The sequence below is a fragment of the Ochotona curzoniae genome, unplaced genomic scaffold, assembly GCF_017591425.1.
Source record: "Ochotona curzoniae isolate NIBS_2020 unplaced genomic scaffold, NIBS_Ocur_1.0 scaffold_4683, whole genome shotgun sequence".
NCBI lineage: Eukaryota > Metazoa > Chordata > Mammalia > Lagomorpha > Ochotonidae > Ochotona > Ochotona curzoniae.
Genome location: NW_024467121.1, coordinates 5,863,548 through 5,886,885, shown reverse-complemented (window position 1 = coordinate 5,886,885; position 23,338 = coordinate 5,863,548). Strand labels below are relative to the sequence as shown.

The window sequence follows — 23,338 nt, the reverse complement described above, 5'->3', positions numbered from 1 at the left end:
AGCCGGGCCCGGGGGAGAAGGTGCGGGAGGAGGAGGAGGAGGGGTGTGGGTGCGCAGTCGGCTGAGGAGGAAGAGGGAGGCGTGCGCGGGGGCGAGGGCCCGCTTCTCAGTCTCTGCCACCCTCAACCCCCCTCACCCTCCTCCTCCCTGCCACTCCCCCCCACCTCTCGCACCGCCACCGCCCACCTAGGGAGGCACAGGCGCAGCGGGCAGAGGTTCCCGGAGCCTACCGCGTCCCTGTCCGCCCCCGCCGCAGCCGCCGCTCCCTCCCTCCTCTGGTGCCCGACGTGCTCGTTCACCGCCACTTGGGTCGGGGCGCGCCGGTGGGTTTGGCCTGCGCGGCGGCGGCGAGGCGGGGAACGAGTGAGCGTGAGGGGCGGGCGCGAGTGTCTGTGTGAGTCACCGGTACCTGGAGTGCGAGCGACGCAGAGCCGGCGGCGCGGAGCCCGAGCCGGAGACGAGCCGGAGACGAGCCGGAGAGCCTCCGAGAGCGGCCGGCCCCAGGCGCCAGCCCCACCGCGCACCCACTCACGTCCCTGCCGCGCTCCCCTCGCGCGCGCGTTCCGTGGGCTCGCCCGTGCCCGCCGTCCTTCCGCCGACCCCGAGGAAGTGCGGGGCTCGCCGGGGGATGTCACAGCGGCTCCTCGGGGCCCCTAGTCGCCGACACCGCAGCAGCAGCCGCCGCCCCCGGGAACCGCGACAATGAATCCCCAGTGCGCCCGCTGCGGAAAAGTGGTGTATCCCACAGAGAAAGTCACCTGCCTGGACAAGGTGAGCGAGGGGGCGCGGGACTAGTCCGGATCTGCTCGGCGCCCAGCTGCACCTGCTCTGAGAAGTTTTGGCACGGGCGACCAGGCGAGCCTGAGCGGGCGACGTGTGTGCGAGCGCCTGGGCACAGGGGAGGACGCGGGAATGTCAAAGACCTGGGGTGGTCACTGTGGTGGCGGAAGCCGCAACGGTTGTAGTTGGGGAGCGCGGCTGTGTGGCGTGGGCAGAGCTGCTGCGTGGGGCGCGCAGTTCGCCGGCGAGGGGTCACAAGGCAGGGAGCGTAGGGGTTGTGCCACGCGCCCCCTCCAGCCTCCACTGTTGTCCCGCAACCATCGCCCCTCCGGCACCCTCCTTTCTCCCCCGTTTGGCACCTACGGTGCCGTGCCGGCGGTGGGGAGAGGCAAATGGTAATTAATATGTCACTGGGCGGCCGCTGCCGCAGTGCTAAGAATAATCCCCGCGGGAGCCGGGCCCACGGGAGTCTACTCCACCCGAGTGGGGAATTTCAGAGGAAGTGGCCTTGGCGGCGTTCCTCGGGCTCTGCCCCTTGCCCTTTCCGGGTGTGGATGGAGTTGGACAGACTGGGAGAGGCACCCGCATGATCCTTGAGTGACTGACAAAAGAAACCAGCAAGAGGCAGTGTCCCTGTGAATTTGCGTTGGGGGAGACAAATGCTTCGGTGGAGCAAGCTGCTATGGGACAGCGTTGGTGCGGTTTTGTGGGAGCTGGCCTGGGACTGGGGACCTATCGCCTTTACGTGGTCCTCTGCCACCCCCTCAGGCTGCCTGACTTCCGGTGGACATGTTTTCCGAGAGCCTGCGAACACTTTGAACTGGATTCTTTTTCGTTTTGAAGCCACTCCAGAGCCCCCATTGCTCCATTCACCGAGCATAGCATTCTTTCTGGTTTCTGGTTGAAGTGCGTTCTGTGCCGGTCCTGAGCTGTCCTTCCATCACGAGTGTCCGCTGTGGTGGGATTGATTTAAAACACAACTTTAATAGCTGCCTGCTGTGTTTATTTAACTGGAAGTAGTAATGCACCTGCAAGCCTTTTGTGGTAGTGTTGTCAGGTACCCACACTGTCATGCACAGCCAGTTTTTTGTAATCATCATGGTCAGAGTTGACATTGTACTAACGTTTTGACTGTTGACTTTCCCTCCCCCAGTATTGGCATAAAGGATGTTTCAATTGTGAAGTCTGCAAAATGGCTCTCAACATGAATAACTACAAAGGCTACGAGAAGAAGCCCTATTGTAATGCGTGAGTATCGTCAGTGTGGCGTGCCAGGTGTGCACAGCACTCCGGCATGGAAGCAGTGGTGGACCTGTCTGTTCTGGAGAGCTGCCTTCCCATGTCAGCCGGGTGTGGCAGTGGCCAGTTGTCTGTTTATGCCACTGACTCTGGGGCCCGTGTACTTTGTTGAAGGCTTCTGTCTCTATGTCTTTCTCATGTGGAGGGTAATTAGTGTGTGTATTCCACCAGGTAGGTTTTGGAGATGCACAGCTTTGCAGAGTTAGGACCATTGATTAGAAACTGCGGAATTTACCCATGGAAGAATGTGTGGGCCCTGATGTGTGTCAGGTAGATTTCCATTTTAATCATATGTTAATTTCCATTTTAATAATAGGATGTTGTCATACTGTGATTTTGTGTCTGAACTCAGTTGCTAGGGAAGAGAGTCTCGCTTGCTTGGTCTTAGGTGGGAGCACTGTGGAGATCCAGGAGCTTAAATAGGAAACCAAAGGTTTGAGACACAGCTCCTCCTGGCTGCCAAGTAGCAGTTGTGTTGTGTTGGGCCTACTGTGCTAGGCTGGGTTCTTTCTCCTGGTTAGCAGTAGGTGAGCATAGGAGAAGGCAAGCTTTCTAGTTTCTAGTCTAGAAGCGATGAGCCACCATTGAATGCTTTCGGTGTGGCAGACCAGACCAAGTTTTGAGCACTTGATGCACACTGCCTCATTCAATCTTGACAACCACTCTCTGGGTTAGGGGACACTATTATTACTCTCATGTGGTAGATAAAGAAATTGAGGCATTGCAAGGGAGGCCTCAGGAAAGGGCTTGGATCTCTCCTGGAGACAGCAAGCCAATCCAGCTTGGCCAGTCTGAATGGCTGCTTCCATTCGTGGCTGTCTGCTTTGTGTTTCTGTATTCAGATGAGATGGCTGAGCCATCTTCTTTCCTGTTCTGTGAGGCCGGCCTGGCCTGGAGGCGGCGAAAGACTTCAGGACCCATGTCCTTTTGGCTGAAATGTTGCCAGAGCTTCCTCCCCCTAGAATTTTGGAGGTAGATTTGCTCAGGGCTGCTGGGGAAGGAGGGCCAGCTGTGATATGTGTGTTCATCATGTATTGCTATCCTGGTACCATCCATGTCCATTTGGGGCAAGCCAATACAAGGAGATCCTACTTCTCTGGTGAAGAATTTTAAACACTTTTTAGTTTTTGTGTTTCCTCACATTCTAGCTTAATGTTTACACGTATACCAACAACTTTTAGAGAAATCAGAAAATGCTTTTTTTTTTTTTTTTTTTTGGCATAGGTGAAATCCACAGATAGTCCCTAAAGTTTTTGATGCTTTTGTCCCTCCCATCCCATTCTATGCCTCTTAAGGCAATAATGTGAAGCAAACATAAAATTTTAGGGTCTTGGTCTCCTGCTTCCTTTAAGAAAAAGTATAAATGACTGGTCAAAGATCAAAGGCAGGTGGCAATAAGGAGAAAATAAAGGGCCCCTATGAGCCATAAACAGAATTGTTCTTTGGTTAAAGGAAAGCAAACCCTTCTTCTGAAGCTTGGTTTGATCTGGCTTTATGGGCCACATCAGGATTCTTTACAGCTCAGTCCCCCTTGAATTTAACTCTGGTGCTCACAGTGTCTTTGGGTGCCCCTGGTCGGTCTGGAGGGAGTAGAAGAAAGAGCAAAGGGAGAGAGAGAGAGAGAGAGAAGCGGGGGGCGGATCCTACTTCCAATAAAGCTAGCCAGCTAGGCTGGGTAGTGAATTGAATAAGGGAGGCTGGTGCACCCAGGAAGCAGCAGATGACGCTCAAGCATTTGGGTTCCTGTCACCAGCCTGGGAAGCACTAAGTGAGTCCTTGGGTGCTGGCTTGAGCTCATCTCAGCCCTGGCTGCTGTGGCTGTTTGTGGGGATGAACCAGTAGACGGAAGATATTTCTTTATGTCTCTATCTCTTCTTGTCAGTCTGCATTTCAGATAAGCGAATGAAGCTGCAAAAAACAAAAAGACAGGGAAAGAGGCAAAGTGAATACATTGTATTGGGATGCTTGAAAATTCAGTGGCTTCTGCTTAGTTCAAGTTCAGTCCAGTTGCACAGGAGTGTCCCATTCTGTAGCACGTCATGGATGCGTCAGAAAGGGCTAGTCACCATTCTAACTTCACAGTGAATTGGTGCCCTGAGACGCTGAGATTCGGACCCCGAAACGACTAAGTTTTGTAAAGAAATACCCTCTTGAGGCTTCTGAGCCTGCAGTTTAAATATCTTTTAGGTATCTTTATGTTGAATATTCAGAGATTTTTCTGTCTAAAATTAAGTACTTACATTATTAGTTTTAAGGCAGAGTTTGGGAGTAGCTCCTCAGATTTTTTTCCCCTCCATATTTGCATCTGTTTGTTATGGAGCAGCTAGAAAGAAGCCAGGAATTCATCCTCAGAGGGTGAATGAGTGGGGAGTGGATGTTTTAGATTTATGTAATTTAGCTATAAGCTTCTGTCATGGGTGCAGAAAATGAAACCTGGCAGGTTGCAGATTTTGTCAGCTATGGGGTTCCATGCGGTGAGACTCTGTTGTTCTCAACTCTGGTTTTTGAAGGGCACTTGCGTCATGAAGCTCCCAGGGCAGAGTGGATTGCCCCTGGGGATCCGGAAGTGTCTGCTCTGACTCAGGTGGTGTCAATCAGCCAGTCCCTGTGGTCGGACCAAGGGCTGCCATCATTTCTCTGGGTCAGTGGTGGAAAATTGATTCTCTGATGCATATTGCTACCAGACGATGCAACATTCACTGTCCATGGAAAGGCGCCTGTTAGTTCTGTCTCGTTTGGATCGGGAGGCAGTGTACATCCAGGCCTCAGTGAGAACGACTCCTCTTCTTGTCCGTTCCCCTGGCCACTTTATACTGTAAAATAGTTTTACACCCACAGGAATGTCTTGGAGTTGAAGGAATAGTCCTGTTGTCTTCTGCAGCTCAGTTTCAGCCCCTTCCAGGTGCTGTGTACCCAGATTTGTGGATGTTCAAGCACCTTATTTGCACTAGCTTGGATATATCCTCCTGTATATTCCAAATTATTTCTGTGTCACTGAAAAACATCCAGCAAAATGCAAATGCCCTGTAAATGGTTGGTATCCTGCATTATTTACAGAATAATGATGAGGGAAGTCATATGTCTATGATTTTCCAGATGTCAATGTTTTTCTGAATATTTTTGATCTGCAGTTGGTTGAATCTAGATATACAAGCCCTGAATTCACGTGGATGTCCTCTGCTGAGAATCATTTTGTATCTTGCCCCATGTTTGCTGCACGTTTCTGCCCTGCCCCCCACCTAATCAAACATATAAATCGTTTTTGTTGAGCTGTTTGTCATTTTTTTTTAAAACAAAGGTTTATTTGATATTGATTGGAGAGGCAATATTATGAGAGGAGAGACTTAGAGTTCTTCCGTCTGCTGGTTCACTCTGCAAATGGCTGCAATGGCTAGTGCTGAGCCAAGCCAGGAGCCAGCAGCCTCCTCCACATGTCTCATATGGATGCAGAAGCCCAAAGACTTAGGCCATGCTTTTCTGCATTCCCAGGCCATAAGCAGGGAGCTGGATGGCAAGTGTAATATCTGGGACTTGAACCTGGCACGCATGTGGTACCAAAGGCCTGGCTTACTATGTCACTGTGCTGGTCCCTTAGCTTTTTGTCATTTTTATACCTTAAGTGAGCTTCAAACACCATGACTTCTTTTTCTGTAGAAATTATATCATATGCACCAAAAATAAGACATTCTCTTAAAGAATCAGAGTAGTACTGGCATTGTGGGATACTGACACCTGTGATGTTGGCATCCAATGGGGCAACCGTTTGAGTCTTTGCTGCTTCATTTCCCATCCAGCTCTCTGTTAATGCACCCGGGAAAGCAGTGGAAGATGGCTCAGTGTTTGGGTCCCTGTCCCCTATGTGGGAGACCTGGATGGAGTTCTAGACTTCTGGCTTCAGCTTGGCATAGCCCTGGCTGCCATTTCAGGAGTGAACCAACAAACGGATGATCTGTCTTCCCTTCACCAGACCCTAGCCTTTCCCACTCACTCCCGTACTTCCCTCCCACTGCACAGAAACGCTGCCTTTCTAATAAATAAGTGAAAAATATCTACGGAAATTAAGAAAAAAATTCACAATGTCCAATATTTGCCTTTCTCTTGTTGTCCTAAAGATGTTTTCAAAAAAATTTTTAAAAACCAGATCCAGACAAGACTCATACTTTAATTTGCTTAGTTTGAAAATGACAGCTTCTTGTGGCCATTGGAGATTACTCCTTTTTCACTGTCATATCTATTGATTTGTGTAACCTCTCTGCATTTTCAGGAAGAAAGACATAAGCAGCATTTTTTTGGGGGAAGTGACATACATAATTAAACTGAGAACCTTTAGGAGAAGTATTAAGAACATGTTTGAAAACTGGAAAGCATGCCCAGAGACATGTAAAATTTACTTTAAGAAACCATAAAGGCTCTAATTTTAATCGATACCTGAGGGCATTTTTTAAAATGGAATAAAGTAGTTAAGTACTTCTTTGGTAACTATGGTGCTTGTTTATATTCTCATGTGTTTAGAGAAGAAACAAGCATTCTGTTTGATTTCACGCAAAGGAGAACATGTATAAAATATAATGTACATGATATTTAAATTATGATCTTTTGATAGAGCAATCAAAGCATAGTCTGTACATTAGATGTAAGACCAAGCATAATACACATTGAGTTCCTAACGCAGCAGTGCACACTATTAAAATATTTAAAAACAAACTGGTCTACTTGAGTACGTGCCATGTTTTCATAAGCCTTTATGTTTCATAAGCAGGCAGTGGATTCTTCAGCACATTCAGATTTTTTTTTTCATCATGGAAATTGCAATGGAAAGAGGACTAAGCAATATATTTATTGCTAAGAGGTGCTGAGAAAATAAGACCAGATGATTAAACAAAACCATAGCTCATATTTATGTGCGAATCATATGCCAACTTAAACTGTAAACATTTTGCTACCCAGTAAACCCCACCAGGACTATAAATCCCAAGACCATTTGTCAAATACATTATTTAACATTGTATGTGGAAGTCAAAATTACATTTACTGTATGTTTGTAACAAGTACACTAGACCTTGAAAATTTTTTGAGTGATATTGCCCTTGAAAGGCAGCAATGCCACGGGCTGGCCAGTTAACTGTACTGTCACCAAATGTCAAGTTACATGAGGCTTGGGGAGGGGCCAAGACACAATGCTGTAGTTAATGGGATCTTGCCAATTATCTCCCCGAGGCACCCCCTTTGCTGACGTTTTCTGGGGCTGAACATTTGTCCTGACTATTCACAGTTAATGTCTTGTATCTGGGTCAAACATATCTTTAATTGTGAGGATACAAACCCACGAATATATGTGTGACATATGTCTAGTTATCCTTCCAAATAAGATATACTCTTCACCAAGGAGTTCCACTTAACAGGGTTTCAGGAGACTTTAAGAAATAAAGCTAGAGGAGCTATGTGTGGTGTTTACTTTCCCTCTGCCCGTGTTAGCGTTTCATCTCATGAATATTTATGGTTTCTGCATAGCCTGGAAGATGCTGGGCTGGTATCGCTCATGACAAGCTCTCCCAGAACAGTCAGTGCAGTTCTGCCAGTCTGTCTTGAGGGTCATTAACAGACCAGCGTGCCACTGGTCATTTCTCTGCTGGTTATTCCTCGTTAGCCCCTTTATCAAGGGTAGTCAGAAGATGTGCAAGGAAATAACATTTAAACCGCAGAGTATTTTCTGCATCTCTTTCCCTTGTCTCTGTGTGAGCCTCTTAAATTTGGTTCTTTAACACACCAAGGATTTCAGTTATCTCAAGGGGATTTATGAAATTGCTGCTCTTCAGTTAGCTTTAATTACTTAAGAATCTTCCATGAGCTAAAGCTTACAGTCATTGGAATTGTGGAGCAGGATGAAGCTGGATTTGCATTTTGGTTCCATCGTGTCCTGGTGAGGTGTCTCCTGGCTGTAAAATATCGGTTTGTTCACCAGTCAATCGGGGATAGCAATGCCGAACCCATATGGTTGTGTGGGGCTTAGTGGAACATACATGGCAAGGCTGTAAGTCCTTTGGCAACAGCGCTGCCCTTTTCTCAGGGATACTTTTTAAAAGAGTGAAGAATGGACAAGGAGAAGCCTGAAGGGTCTTCCTAAAGTTGTCAGAAGATGTGCATTAGCAAAAAACTGTTATGCATTCTTTATACTACAGTAAGCTTGCATTTTAATTCCATGTTCCCATAAGCTTTCTGAAGTACCCTTCATCTGACAGCATTGAAAGCTGTCCGTAAGCTGATGCCATACAGTATAGTCACAGATTCCTAGAGTCACTGCCCCCATGCTGTCGGGTATGCCAGCCAGTCCCAGCCCAGGCCTTTCCCCAGGCCAGCCCAGCAGGCAGAGACCATCCACATTGCAGGAACCTCAGGTTTACTTATCTCCACTGGGGGCTCTGCCTTGCTCACCCTAGCATCACCAGAACCTGACACTTAGGAACTATTCAGCAAATATTACCTATGTTGGAAATTTTGACACTTATGCTGGCATCATTGAGAGTTTTTCTTCTAGTGCCAATTCAGGATGTGACCCAGGTGCACTTGTTCTGGGGAGGTAGCTGGGGGTGGGTGGGTTGGGCTTAGGCTTTGGGGTGTCGATACAGGGGTCCTGTGATCACAGAACTTGACCACTGAGGGAGAGGGCATGGTGCCTATGGCCTCGGCCCATGTCCTGTTCTCTGTAACAAACTTGGTAGAATTAACTTCCCTTGCAGAGAGGCCCCATTTCAAAACCTGACATCTTTCTAAAATTGTTTCTTACTGTTGCCATTTATTTTGTTCTGGGCCTGATTATAGTCTGTAAAATGGGAAAATAATTCCTACCTAATTGGAGCTTTATCAGGATTAAGTGGAGAAATGTTGTAGACTTTCATATCCCCAGTGACACCTGTTAAGTGCCCAAATTGTCAGTGCATCCCCTTGTTTATAGCAAGAAAATAAAAAGTTGTTGTCTTGTATTTCTTGCTTCATGACAGCAGAAATGGTTAAGTGTGTGAAGTGTATGTATGATTAGATATTACAGGAGTTCTAGTTAGCACCAAGTGTAGCATGCATTGCCGGTATTTTTAGCTCTTCCTCATAGGATGAATTAAATCTTTGCTTCTTACTGTGTACCTGACATAGAGGAAGAGAGTTTTAGTTAGAAGCTTGGAGAGAAGAACAGAAAGCACTTTGAGCCAAGTGGACATATTCTAGTGCATGTGCAAAATGCTGATTCTTAGGTATGTTCCTATGGCTTGAATTTTAGTATCTTTGTAATCCTTGGAGAGGATCTTCATTGCAAGTCGTGAACTGAGTTCTGTCCTTTTAAAAAAATGTTTCCAGAAGGTGCCTTGATACATACTTTGTCTTCTTAAGAAGATGTGTTGAATATGGAATGATGTCAGATGAGAAAAGATTTCCAGATGAAGCACCACAGACATCTCCTAAGTCATGGGGAGATGCAAGGATAATGTGAGATATAGATGTGTATGCTTGCAGGTGTATTGATTATGTGTCAAAGGTCTGGGTGAGAAGACTATTGGGTATGTCTTCTTTAAGTGTTTTCAGATGCGTGCTTCACCAAGTGGTGTCTGGACTATTAGGGGTGAGAGGAGCGGACATAGCAACACAGGACACCGTGTTTGGAGAGCTTCCAGCCCCCTCAAAGTGTCTGCAGGAGAGTTGAAATTATTTTCTTTCCCTTGTTTCTGTTCTGCAGTAAGTGTTGCTGGGAAGGCGTAGGCTGTTGCCAGCAGGAGAAGCAGGACCCGGAATAATATTTATGAGCTGAGAACCCAGAACTTTGCAGGCACTCAGGCATAAGGCTGGCTGTTTGAATTTAGTGATGGAATATAACAGTTGTGCAGGTCTCTCTGTTGGGGCCAAAATATGAACACTGGACATGCCCATGAGAACAGGGAGTTGTGAGAAGGACCAGGTTTGAAGGGCCATGATTATTCATTTTAGCATTGGAAACCCAGTGTTTTATTTATAGTTAGCTGTGCATTTCCTGAAGTGCAGTCTTCGAGGGAGTCAATTGGTGGTTAACTTCTGTTTACTTTGCCACACTCTCTGTGGACTCATTCCCATTGAATTTGACAAAGAGCTAGAGGAAAACTAGTTTGATGTGTGCTTTCTTAAGCAGATCTGATCACTAGCTGTGCTGGTGGACTTATGCTTTTGCTGCAGCTCAGTAGTCTAAAAAGCCTGCTAACAAAAATCATTGGTATTCTTCCCTGCTGCTGTTTATTCTCCCAGGTTGGGTGTGGACCAAACGCAGAGAAGTTAGATATATAGGTAAGCATGTATATACATATATTCTCATAGAGGAATTGTATAATGGAGATTAACATACTGGGAAGAGAAGGTATGTTGGAGTATGCATCTCTACTCCTGAATGAAAGGAGGATTCCCAATAAAACTGTTAAATATACCATGACAGTAGGATACTAGACTTTTCTACTATTGTCTCCAGCTACAATGATACAATACACTTAGGTACCAGAATGATGGGCTTGTGACAGTTGTTGAAGGACTATACTGCTGCAATAATATACGGAAAAATAGTTGGAGGGAGTGAGGAAGGTGGTGGAGGAATTCCTGTGCATGATATGGTTCCACAGGCACAGGAGAAATAGGATGGTTGTGCTCTGCACAGGGGTCTGTGGGTCAGGGATAAAGAGGGGAAGCCAGGCAGTTACCTGTAAGTGTTGAATTTGGTCTTTCAATATAGTTTCATATATATTAGTTGATCAAGAGTGTGAATCTTGGGGCCAACATAGTGGCACAGTGAGTTAAGCCCTCCTTGCAAGGTCAACATGGCATATCGGAGTGCTGGTGGAGTCCTGACAGCTCTACCTCTGTCCAGCTCCCTGCTAATGCACCTGGGAAGTAAGCCAAAAACAGCCAAAGTACTTGGGTCGCTGTTACCCTGCCAGGCTTTGGCTTGGCCCAGTGTTAACTGTTTGTGGAATGAACCAGTGGATGGAAAATTTCTGTCTCTCCCTCTCTTTTGCTCTAGCTTCCAAATACATAAAGCTGATTCTTTTGAAGTGAATTTCAACAAGTTCAGGCAGTGCACAAGAACAGTAAGAGAACTGCATTCACTGTGTACCTCAGTATTGAAAGAGGGTCCCTACAAGGAGATGTGTTTTTGGTGGTCTGTGTTGGTTGGGATAACCTGTATCATCTTTCCATGTCCCCTCTCCCCACTGCCCAGACTAACTCCACACTGCCTTCCTTCCCCATGTCTTTGTCCCCATGCATTTAGTCTCCTGCCTTTGTTCAGGTACAAACTCTCAGTAATGTTTTCACTGTTCTCCAACTGGCCCATCTGTTCCTGTCATTCTCTTTTTGGGTGCTTTTCTTCCTATCACAGTCATCTTTTGAGAGCATGGTTGGTGTTAAGTCCCCTCTACACAGCCATCTTTGATGGCTTTCATTGCCTACAGAGAAAAAAAGCAAGTTGTGTTTCAGCAGACACTCAGGACTTTTTACAATCTGCCTTCCTTGATCCACTCCATTTACCCTTCTCCAGCCACAAGGGCTGCTAGCTCTGAAACCTTCAACAGGTTTCTTGACCTGAATCTCCATATCCTAACCTGTAAAATGGGTATTTGATTAAATTCCACCTCATGGGATTAAGGGTTCATTGGAATACCTACATAGTAAATTCAGGAGCACTTCAGGCACAACATAAGAAGTTAATAACAATCGTGATTTTCATCATTAACTGGACACAGTATTCTGACATTGTACTCATGCTGGTGTTATGCCTTGTCACTTGTGAGTTATTTTTATCTTTAAGGGTATGACCACCTTTGTGAAAGTATTCTGCGTGGCTCAATTTCTAGACTCTGCATTTGTTGCAGTTATTATACCTCAACCATATCACTTATCAAAAAGCTTGCTTAGCAGTCTGAGATGGTGTTCATCTGAGATTGTATCACGGACGTCTCAGCCTAGGCTTGCAGGAGGTTGTCATGGTGGGGTTAAGTCAGCCACAAGAGATTTGAGTCTTAGAGGGATTATTTCTGGCATGCCTAAGGATTCAGGATGGGCATGGCAGCCCAGCCTTGCAGTGTAATGCTAATGCTAACCACTGGGGTGAGCATCCATGCCAGCTCTCACTAAGGATGCCAGCTGCGAATCTAAGAGTCTCCATGCCACCCGCCTTCTGACCAATTGGCTGCATATTTGAGAGTTCCCACAAGGCCCTTAGATTTGATAATCATCTGCTAGGATAATTCATAGTACTCAGGAAATTGTTGCACTAAGATTATTGTTTTGGTATGGAAGGAATAAATCAGGAGCAGCAACATAAGGAGACAAACAGGGCAGTCTGAGAGGGTGCCGGACAGGGAGTTCATCTGGGCTTGCTCTGTGGAGGGGGGTCAGGATCTACCTTGTTGCAGATTGATGGGTTCCTTGAACAAGAATCTCAGCTCAGCTTTGCTGTCTCAAAATTTATTGGAGTTTCATTTTTTTTTTTATAGCATCACTATTCTTTTATTGCATCACATGTTTATATCAAGTTACCAGGGAAAGCATGTATCAAAATTGTGCTGAAACAAAAATCAGTTGAATGTGACATCAAAAAGACTATATGGGATACAGTGTGGGCTTATGGCATCAAAGGATTGATTTTGATTGCACGGTAGTATATTTATGATACCACAGTTCAAAATAATGAAAAAAAGCAGTTTCATGATATAAGAAATGCAGTTGTCATGTGTCACTTATACAGTTCTTTTACTTTGGCAAGAAAATAATGGTGTGTGAAGTCAACATTTTTTTTTGTTGTTATTAACATTGTATTATGTGATACAGTTTCATTTATTTTTTTAAAAAATATTTATTTATTTATATTGGAAAGGCAGATAGATATACAGGGAGAAGGAGATACAGAGTGAAAGGTCTTCTGTCTTTTGGTTCACTTTCCAAGTGGCCACAACAACCGGAGCTAAGCCAATCTGAAGTCAGAAGCTAGAGCCTCGAGCCTCCTTTGGGTCTCCCATGCAGGTGCAGGAGGCCAAGGACTTGGGCCATCCTCCACTGTTTTTCCAGGTTATAGCAGGGAGCTGGAAGGGAAGTGGAACAGCTGGGATATGAACCAACACCCTTATGGGATCCTGGATGTGCAAGGCAAGGATTTAGCTCCTAGGCTATCTCGCTGGGTCTGGAGTTTGGTTATGTCAGTGGCCTTATGATGTTCCTCCCCCTCCCTGGAGGAAGTCAGTTGATAATACCTGACTCAGAGTCCCTCTGATCGAGTCACATGGTTGGTCTGTTTGATTTGACTAGCTTCTGCCTTTAACCAGCTTGGTGATGTACTCTCAGATCTGGTTGGATGGTCTTAGGAATAGCTCTCTAATCATTTGGGCACTCCCAGGCATTTAAGGTACCCCTGACAGGAACTGCAGACTAAATCCAGTCAAAGTCTTTCCTATGCAACAGGTGCACTACATATGTCTCCATCAGATGTTTTGTTTCAACCATGGATATAATATTGCTCTTTCACCTCATCAACTTTTCCACCCCTTTGTGAAATGAGTGATGATCTGACACCCACCATGTCTTTTTACTCAGTCAACAAAAGTTGAGTAAGACCTCTAAATAGTTTGTGGCATACAAACAGGAAATAGGTGGGAGGACCTGACTACGGAGGGATCCTTAGTTTAGCTTTCTAGATTTGGTTTTGTAAATAAGTGAATCTTTCCTAGTAGCAAATTATACTCTCTCTCTCTTTTTTTAAAGATTTATTTATTTTATTGGAAAGGCAGATGTACAGAGAGGAAGATCTTCCGTCTGATGATTCACTCCTCAAGCAGCCGCAATGGCCAGTGCTGCGCTGATCCGAAGCCAGGAGCCTGAAACTTCTTTCCTGGTCTCCCACACAGGTGCAGGATCCCAAGGCTTTGGGCCATCCTTGACTGCTTTGCCAGGCCACAGGCAAGGAGCTGGATGGGAAGTGGAGCTGCCGGGTTTAGAACCAGCGCCCATATGGGATCCCAGTGCATTCAAGGCGAGGACCTTAATTGCCACGCTATCGTGCCGGGCCCGCAAATTATACTCTTGAGGGCAGGAATAGTTCTGGTTGACTTTGTGTAGTCCAACACCTGCTGTGTGCTCCAAAACAAAACAAAACAAAACAAAACAATGTGGTAATTTCTTTTGGTTATCTGAATGATATAGCTCCGCCATATATCTTTAAATTTTTTTTTTATTTATTTATTAGTTGAAAGAGTAGAATGTAGGGAGATATATCTATCTTCCCTCCACTGGTTCAATCTTTGAATGCCTGCAATGGCTAGAGTTGGACCTTTTGAATCTGCAAGTGGGTGACAAGAACCCAAGGACTTGAACTATCATGTTTTGTCTTCCAGCTTCATCAGCTGGCTTAGAATCAGGGCCAGGACTTGATCCAAGGCACTATGATGGGGCATGTGGGTATCCCAAGCTGTAGCTTAGTTAAGCTTAGTCCACTTGAACTCAGCCTTTTCATAGGTATTCTGAGCTAAGAGGGCTGACTCCACGAGAAGAAACAAACCTTCCTTTCTGTAAGGGAGTGTATGTGGATCCCAGGTGGTGCTGCTGTACCTGGGCTGCTAGTGTATGTAACCAGCTGTGCCCACAGTACACACTTGTTTTGCTCTGGAGATATGTGGATGTAGCCCGAGTACTGCTCCGGGAAACAAAGGAGGGCAGGAATGATGTGGCCTACAAAGGTAGTTGATAAAAATGACATTGTTACAACTCATTTTCCCAAGTCTTAGGAGTGAGTACTGTGTTTTAGACATCAGGCTAGGAGGGAATCTGAGGCAAAGTTTTTCAGGTGCCAATGCTCACTTACCGGTCATGTAATGTTTCTTCCCAGAAGTGAGTTTGAAGTTTGTTTTAAAAAGTTTGTTTCTTTATTTGAAAGGCAGAGTGAAGTAAATAGGGAATGGGGTGGTGAGAGATATCCATTCACTGGTTTGTTCCCCAAATAACTGTAATGTCTGGGGTTGCGCAAGGTTCCTAGAACTCCATTTTGATGTCTGACATGGGTGGCAGGTACACGAGCACTTGGTCCATCATCTGTTAATTTCTCAGGTGTGCTAGAAGGGAGCTGGATCAGAAGTGAAGCAGCTGGATCTCAAATCAGATGCTATGATATATGATTGGCATCCCCAGTAGCAGTTTAATCCACTGGGTCACTGTGCCCACCGTGATAGCTTTGATTTCTTCCTGAATTTGTCAGAAACTAAGTTTAATCTGAAATGAATGGTTAGATCCCCTGATGAAGAAAAAAATCTTTATATTCTGTGGTGAAAGACCTTTATTTCCTCTGTGATCTTTCATGTTCAGTGTTCATTCCAGAACTTGGAAAAAATAAATAAAAAGCTGGGTCAAGTCGGTGCTCTTTTCCTGGCAACCCTCCATGTACTTTGTCATTCTCTTTCAGTTCAGTCTTTTCTGCTACCAGTGATGTAGCTTCCTGGTTTTTTTTTTTTTAAACATTACATGAAATTCTATTTAAAAATGTCTAGCTGCTTAAGGCACATAATGATTAAGGGTTATTGCTGTCGGGAATAGAAACATCACATTGGAATAGTTCTTCCTCAGAGGCTGCTAAAGAAGGAAAACTCTGTGTAGAGGGTTTGCCTCTGCGGACGCTTTAAAAACAGTAGTTACGTAACGTTAGGTTTAATTGGCAGGGAGTCAGGAAGCTGCTGTTTGCGTGTCTCTTGTGTTCCCCTGTACCTGGAGGGCTGGTGGCTGAGGAAAATACCTGGTATGTGTTCTCGGGGGCCGCTGCCAGGAGGTATCTGGCACAGTGGCTGTTTGGCAGATCCTGAAGTAAAAGTGCATTGTTTTCTCTTTCTATAGTGCCTGCTCTGTAACAGACACTGAATAACACTTGCTGATTGGGTTTTAAAGTGCATTGACTCTGAGCGGGATGTGATGGTCCTTTAATTGACAGCAAACCTCCCAAGCCTGCCTTTTGCCTCTCCTGCATACTGATGGACTGGGAGGGATTGCTACCTACACAGTATTTTAAAATTAATTTCCCAGGCAGGAGAAAGCAGGTAGTGGCATAGAAGGAGTGCCTGGATGGAGGAAGGTTCGGGTAATTCCTAGCAGAGAGAGCCAGGGATTGACTGTCCATAATCTCCCATCTGTACCACTCATAGACACCAAAACAGTCACCATACCAGGTGGGGTGGGGACAGGCTGCCTGCTGAGTTGTAGCACATGAGAGGCTTGCCTGCCAGATGAGTCTGTGTGGGAGAAGAAACAAAACTTGATGGTAAAAATATGGTGGAGACCACTTGGGTGAGCATGACATAGAAGGAAAGCAGGGGCGTCTCCCTGCAGGGCAAGGCTGGTGCTGCCTGGAAAAGTCAGACACTGTGAAGTGCTGCTCAGAAAGGTGTCTGCTGAGAGCCAACAGGGGCATGCCAGTTGGTTTCTTGTTTGGCTTTTGCTTGCAGTGGCACTGCTTGCAAGCTGCTTTGGATGTAATTTTGGAAAATGCTAAGAACTGGCCTGTGGGGCGGTAACTACAAGGACTTTGGAACAAGTGGCCTCTGTCAGTCTGAAATTCACAAGAGTGCAAGGAGGAAATGCTCGTATGTACCTGTCCAGGATGAATGGTGGTGGTGGTGGGGATGGTACATTATCAGGATAGAGGAAGGGAGCAGGTGCCCTGTGTACTTCAGACAGTACAGTGCTGAACTCACCATCAGTGTTTAGCAAAGACGTGGGATAGGGGTAGCAGGTATTTGGCATAGTAGTTAAGTTACTGCTTGGGCGTCTCCGATCTTTTATCAGAGTCTGTCAGGATCCCAGGGTTAAACTCTCTGCTATCTGGGTCTGATGAAGCTTCTTGCTGGTAATGCACTTTGCAAGCAGCAGAGGATGGCTCAAGTAGTTGGGTCTTTTCCAGCCACATAGGAAGTCTATATTGAGTTCTGTGCCCCTGGCTTTAGCTTGGAGTAACCCTGGCTGTGGAGAGCATTTTGGGAAGTGAATCAGCAATTGGAAGATCTCTGTTTAAACTCTGTTGCTACCATTCAAATAAACATAATTTTAAAATGTATATACCAAGCAGACAAAAAGGAGTTAAAAAAAAGATAGTTCAAGTGAGACAGAAGGTTTTTGAAAAATAACATGTTGATTGGAAAAGTATTAGTATTTCAGAGATAGAAAAGGGGAAAATGCATTTGAAAAAAAAAAACCCAAAAAGCCACAGACGGCATCCTCAGGAGCTTTGTGAGCTTTGAAAAGCATAGTATTCAATTTAAAAAATGCACAATGGAGACTTCAAGAAGGCCACAAGCATGAACAGGCCCTGGAAGGCCAGGCCAGGTGGTCCATGGCATTGACGCACTCTGGAAACAAAAGGTGAGATAATAAACCATTGAGTTGTTCACTTCCTCTTTTGCTTTCATCTTTTCAACCGGAAAGAGTAGTTTTACAACCAGAAATGATCCACAGTCATCACTAGGCAACTGAAGTAAAAACTGAGAGCTGGTGGCAAGGAAGCGTAGAGCCAGTTTTCAAGGGGCTCAAGATTTTTCTTTGTAGCTCTGGGTCCAAGTGACTTGCATCTTGGGGATTTGAAAAGATCCTGCAAGCAGAGCTGAAGACCCAGTGCCTCTGCAGGCAAAGGTGAGGTGGTAGAACAACTAGATCTCTGGAGATCAAAGGATTCTGGGTCTTGATTGTAGCTTTCTGCTAAGGCAGACCCTGGAGGGCAATGGTGATGGCTCAAGTCATTAGGTTCCTGTGGCCCCTCTGTAAGACCTGTATTGAGTTCCTGGCCCCTGGCTTTGTCCTGTGTCCTGCCCCAGCTGGTGTGGGTTTATGTGGAATGAACCAGGGGTTGGGAGCCTTGTCTCAAATAAGTAAATAATACTAACAACAACAACAACAGCAACAATAATAACCACCCCAAAAACATAATTTTATGACGTAATGAGGAATTTTAGTTTAACAGTTAGTTAAGTGGGCATACTTCTGTAACAATTGTATGTTTTGTGTGGAGGTAATGGGCTCCTGAAAGGAGTGTATGCACGGATGCAGGGTGCATGTGCCCTGTGCTGGCCCTTCGTGAGTCCTGATTTGTTTTTATTAGATGTGCTCCCTGGTTAGCCTGTTTTCCCCATGGAAATCTTATCTACCCATGAGTTACTGTGTGTTTTGAAAAACAGCATTCCTTCTCCACCTCACTCTGACTTTGAAAACAAATCCCAAACACACTCCTCCCTTTTCCTCTTCATAATCAGATCTTAGCTTTCAATGCCTCCCAAATGCTGTTGATGTTTCTGTCTTGAATGAGCTTTTGGTGGACTCTTTGTCCCTGTGTACAAAAGCACACTTGTACCCTTTTGGCAGTGCGCTTGCAACCCCATGGGAAAGATGCCAAGTGGAAAGGTCTTGGGTCTTTAAGCAAAGGGCAAAGCCACCACTCCCAGGTTTCAAGTGTAATTCCTCCTCCTTCCTAAGAAATGAGCACCTCGAGATTCTGCAACCTTCTTGTTTCTCCTAATGCTTTGTGTTTTACCACAAGATTGGCCTGGAATTCAGTGCTTGTGGTATGAGGGACCTTCTTCACGTTTCTGGAAACCTTTATATCCAGATGTGGGGCTGGGCCCTTCGCCTGCAGGGCAGTTACCTGTGTGATGTTGATGGGGGTAGGGATAAGGATGACCAAGGCAGGTGTGCTGCAACCTTTGCCCTCATCACAGTGGAGATTGTTCTCAGCCCAGGAGTTGATTGTGGGGAGGAAGAGCCAATGGATACTCATGAAGAAGAGCTGGGCATGGAACATTAGCAGGGAGTTGGATCAGAAGCAGAGCAGCTGGGCCTCTAACTGTTGCCTATATGAGATGTCAGGGCCACAGATAGAGACTTAGCTTACCATACCATGGCACTGACATCAGAAAAGAAAATTCTTTTTCTTTCTCTCTGTTGGGTTTGAACTTCAGTTAATTTATTTAAAATTTTCAGATATAGAGTGTATTGAAAAGATTATTGACTGTGGGAATTTATTTTATTTTGTTATTTGAGGAAAAGGATTGTGTGTTGTCTCTGGTGTTGTGAATAGCATGGAGAGGTGTTTGTGGGACCTTTCCATCCTGTGAATTCTATGAGTGGGTGCCGCAGCCAGGAAGAGTGGATGGGAAAGCTCCCTGAGGCAGGGGTTCACTCTTGCAATCTAATGTTAATGTTTGATTGTAGTGTTCTGAGGAAGGTGTTGATAATATCAGGTGTTTTCTACTGCACCGGAGAAAAGTTTTCTCTCTGAAGAAGTTACCATTTAGTGTAAAGTTTACCAAAAGCACTGAAGAAGACGAATTGTTCTGTGTAACATGCATCATGACTGTGCTCACCGTGAACTGCTGTGGCTTAGGTGTGTCCTCTAGAGCCTGGGAGTGGGCAGTTTGGCCTGCTAGTGTGGCGATGTTGATGGAAGGGAGTCCTGCGGAGGGAGCCCTGTGAAGGGCCTTTAGACCGTGGAAGCATCACCTTTGTGAGTGGGTTAATGCTTTCTCCCAAGGATAGGTTGCTAGAGAAAGTTGAGCCTCACTGTGACCTGCTCTCTTGCATCTTGGCATGTATGCCTGCTCCCCTTCGCAGATGGTCGCGCCCTTTCTCCGGCTATACCATGTAGTGACACAGCATAGCCCCTCACATTTGAGGTGGTTGCCTGACCTCCACAGTGGGAGCCCAGATAAGCCTCTCTTCTTTATAAAGTATCCAGCTTTGAGTGTTTTGTTACAGTAATGAAAAATGGACTGAGACATGGACTTTTTTCAAGTTGCCCATTTTATTTATATGGCTCTATTTTACTTTACACCATTTAAAAAATATGGTGCAGTCCCAATCTTGCTTTTAACATGTAAAGCTTGTATTTGATTTCCATACTTGTCTCAAGAAGGTTATTTTATAGTACACGACATTATCATAGTACAGTTACAGTAGGTTTCTCTTTGTAATCTAATGTGGTCATTCAGAACCCAGCTTTTGAAATCAGCCGTATTTCCATTTGAGCTCTGGAAAAAACATGGCACGTCACCTCATCTCTCCAAGCTCAGAGTCTCGATTTGTGAAATGAAGGGAAAAATAGCACCTGCTGCCTAGAATTGCCAGGAGATGTATGTGAGATAATGCGTGTGAAATGCCTGACCCCTGAGTGTTAGCTGTTTCCAGCATCATCATATATTTATGAGCCAGCAACAGAATTGAGTTCTGGAGATTACAGGACAGAGAAAAATCCAGAAAGGCAAGAAAAGGAGATTTAGACTAAGGAGGCAACAGATGTTGGTTTTCTATTGGGATATTCTAGCATCCATGTTACAGAGACAAGAAAATGGATACAGTTATTTATCCCAAGGTCACTTTTTGTGAATAAATAGGAAATTATTTGTGGTTGCTTGATGCAATCTAGTTACAAATCTGGATGAAATTGTGTCTTCCTGGTTAGTTTTATTTGTTTGTTTGCTTGTTGCTCTAGATTTGTAATGGACAGGTCAGCAGAATGTACCTTTCTTGTGCAGTCTGTGATGTGAGCAATGGACCTGGGACACTGTATGACGACAATGGGAAATGGAGGTGAGAAGTTGTTCATTGGGTGTCAGTGAAATTCTTGGGGCAGATGAATTCGCATTTTCTTTCTTTCTTTTTTTTTTTAAAAGAGATGTATTTATTTTTATTTGAAAGGCAGGTTTACAGAGAGAAGAGGAGACAGAGAGGGAAAGATTTTCTATCTACTGTTTCACTCCCCAAATGGCCTCAGCGGCCAGAGCTGAGCCAACCTGAAGTTCAGAGTCAGGAGCTTCTTCCAAGTCTCGCCTTCCTCATAGATGTGGACTTGGGCCATCCTCCACTTCTTTGCTAGGCTATAAACAGGGAGCTGATTGCAAGTAGAGCAGCCCAGGACACAAACTGGCACTTACACAGAATGCTGGCACTACAGGTGGAGGATTAGCCTGTTGAGCCACCTCACCGGCCCTAGGACAGATGAATTTTAAATGCTGTACTGAAGTCACTGTCCTTGGAGTCCAAATTAGGAGAGTAGTGGACAGATGAGCCTGGAAGAGAAGCCACTGTGGACTGTATCTTGTATATTGTACCAGTGTGCTGCTGGACTCTTCCTGCCTTTCTGTGAAGCCCAGAAATGTTTGTCTCTTCTTTCGCATTATGCTTGGCAGGAATTCAGTCCTTCATCATACCCTGAGTCAGTGGGGAGTGTATTCATTCATATGCTAAAGTTGGTTGAGTGTCTGCTATAACCTAGGCATTGCCCTTACCATTGGGGAAAAGCAGCAAAGCAGGTACAGATCCCTGCCCCTGTGGAGCTTCCATTTTAGTTTCAAGGAGTAGACAATGAATAAAGGAAATAAATAAGTAAGCTACGGAAATTTGCTAAGTTCTACAGAGGAAAATAGGCGGACAAAAATACAGAGTCTGAGGGTTGGGCGGGGGGGTTGGAGGGTGACTTGTGGTTTAGGATAGATTGGTCAGGAAAGTCCATTGTTCAAATTTCAGCAATTTAAGCAAAGGCCAGGGGACAACAAGCGTGCAGAGTGTGTGGACTGTGGTTGTGCAGGGGTGAGGGGGAGAGCAGCTGCCTACCTGAGGGTGATGAGTGCTGAGACAGGCCTTCAAAATGCTGTAGGGATTGCTGGGTGGGAGTCACTGTGAGTGAGTAGGGGCAACTGCAGTGTGGAGAGAGCAGTGATGGTGTGTGATTTAGGTTTTCTTGGTTATGTTTAAGGCTTGATCATTTATTTGGAAAGCAGAATGACAGAAAGGGAGGGTGGGAGAGAGAGAGAAGAGAGTCTGTGAGCAAGCAATCTGCCATCTGCTGGTTCGTTTCCCAAAAGCCTGCAATGACCAGAACTGAGCCAGGAGACCTGGAACTCCATCCAGATCTCCCATACGGGTGGCAGGACCCAAGTACTGGATCTGTCATCAGAGCCTTTCAGGCACATTAACAAAAATGTTGGAATGTAAGCTCAGAGCAGTGGGGACTTGAGCCAGGTTTGGGATGCAGGCATCCTTCTGTGCACCACATTGGCCACCCTGACTTGGTTTTCTAACAAGGTCATGCTGGCTGACATGAAGAGAGCATCCTAGTAGGCCACTAAGGGGCTGTTTGTGAGCTTGTGCTAGTAGGGACAGCCACATGAAGTGCTGTTACTCTCCACGTAAAGGGGAGTGTGCTTTGTGAGCTTCTGCTAATAGGCACAGCCATATGAAGTGCTGTTACTCTCCATGTAAAGGGGAGTGTGCTTTGCTGTGAAAAAGAAGTCAAGAGTTACATGAGGCTCTGATCCTTGAAGGATTTTGTGGCCAGCAGTGATAGGACACGATGGCAGAGGGTTTCTGTCATTGTCAATGGGAAAATCTCTACAAAGGTGGGAACAGGAGCAAGCAGGCCTGGGCAGGGCATGTTAGTTGGCATATTGTTTTAGATGGAGAATTGAGCTTTTGTTTCATGAATGCAGATGGCTTTGGAGGGAACTTGGAGGAGTCCTGCAGAGCAAGTGTGTCTGGTTTTTATCCCGAAAGACCAGTTCCTTGCTTTGTCCTGCATTGGCTTGCCTTGCCTTGCTTTGCCTTCCCTTCTTCCCTACTCTTACAGTCAGCACCATCTATTTCCCAGTGGCTTAGCTGAAGAAACATCTCCCTCACTTCTTTTGTACATGGAACACCATCTGGGTTGACAGTGGAACCTTGTCCTGTGGCCAGTGTAGTCAAGGCTGGCACAGATCCACTTCCTGTTTGCTTTCTGATACCATGCTAGTACCCAAGCAGAAGCTGGGGAAGGGTCTCTTTCTGTGCCTGTTGATCTTGGAATGACTTTCTGATAGTAGGTATCCAAGAAATGATGGCGGCTCAGGTTCATCAGGAGCATGTGATGTAGTTTAAACTTCTGGGATATAGACGTTGGTGTACACAGAGTGTTGTGGCTAAGTATTCACCACTAGCCTTGTTCTTGGCAATGCAGACATCCGGAGCAATGGTGTGTGTGTTCCGCTGTGTGGGACTTCACAGCTTTTCTCATGCCTGCTGTGTGTGCTGGTCCTCTGCTCAGCCTCACTCTGGTGACCCTCTGCTATTTCAATCTTAGTTCTTGTCAGTGAAACATGAACCATGTTGTTTTGCATTGAAGAGACTTTTTTGGTTGCGGGGAAGTGGCAGACTGAATTTTATGGCAGCAGATATTCTCAGTAGAACTTGCCAGAAAGTCCATGTGAAG

The 23,338-nt window shown here is 45.6% G+C and overlaps 1 protein-coding gene across 1 annotated transcript in view; it reads left to right on the top strand.

Moving 5' to 3' along the window:
- The first annotated feature begins 234 nt into the window (after positions 1 to 234).
- The window catches only part of LOC121148039 (LIM zinc-binding domain-containing Nebulette-like), a 194,551-nt gene continuing 171,447 nt past the window's right edge, over positions 235 to 23,338 (top strand). The window contains exons 1-2 of the mRNA XM_040968017.1: positions 235 to 771; positions 1,934 to 2,028. Of these exons, the coding sequence (XP_040823951.1) occupies positions 703 to 771; positions 1,934 to 2,028 (164 nt within the window). The 5' untranslated portion in view covers positions 235 to 702. The remainder of the gene's footprint in view (positions 772 to 1,933; positions 2,029 to 23,338) is intronic.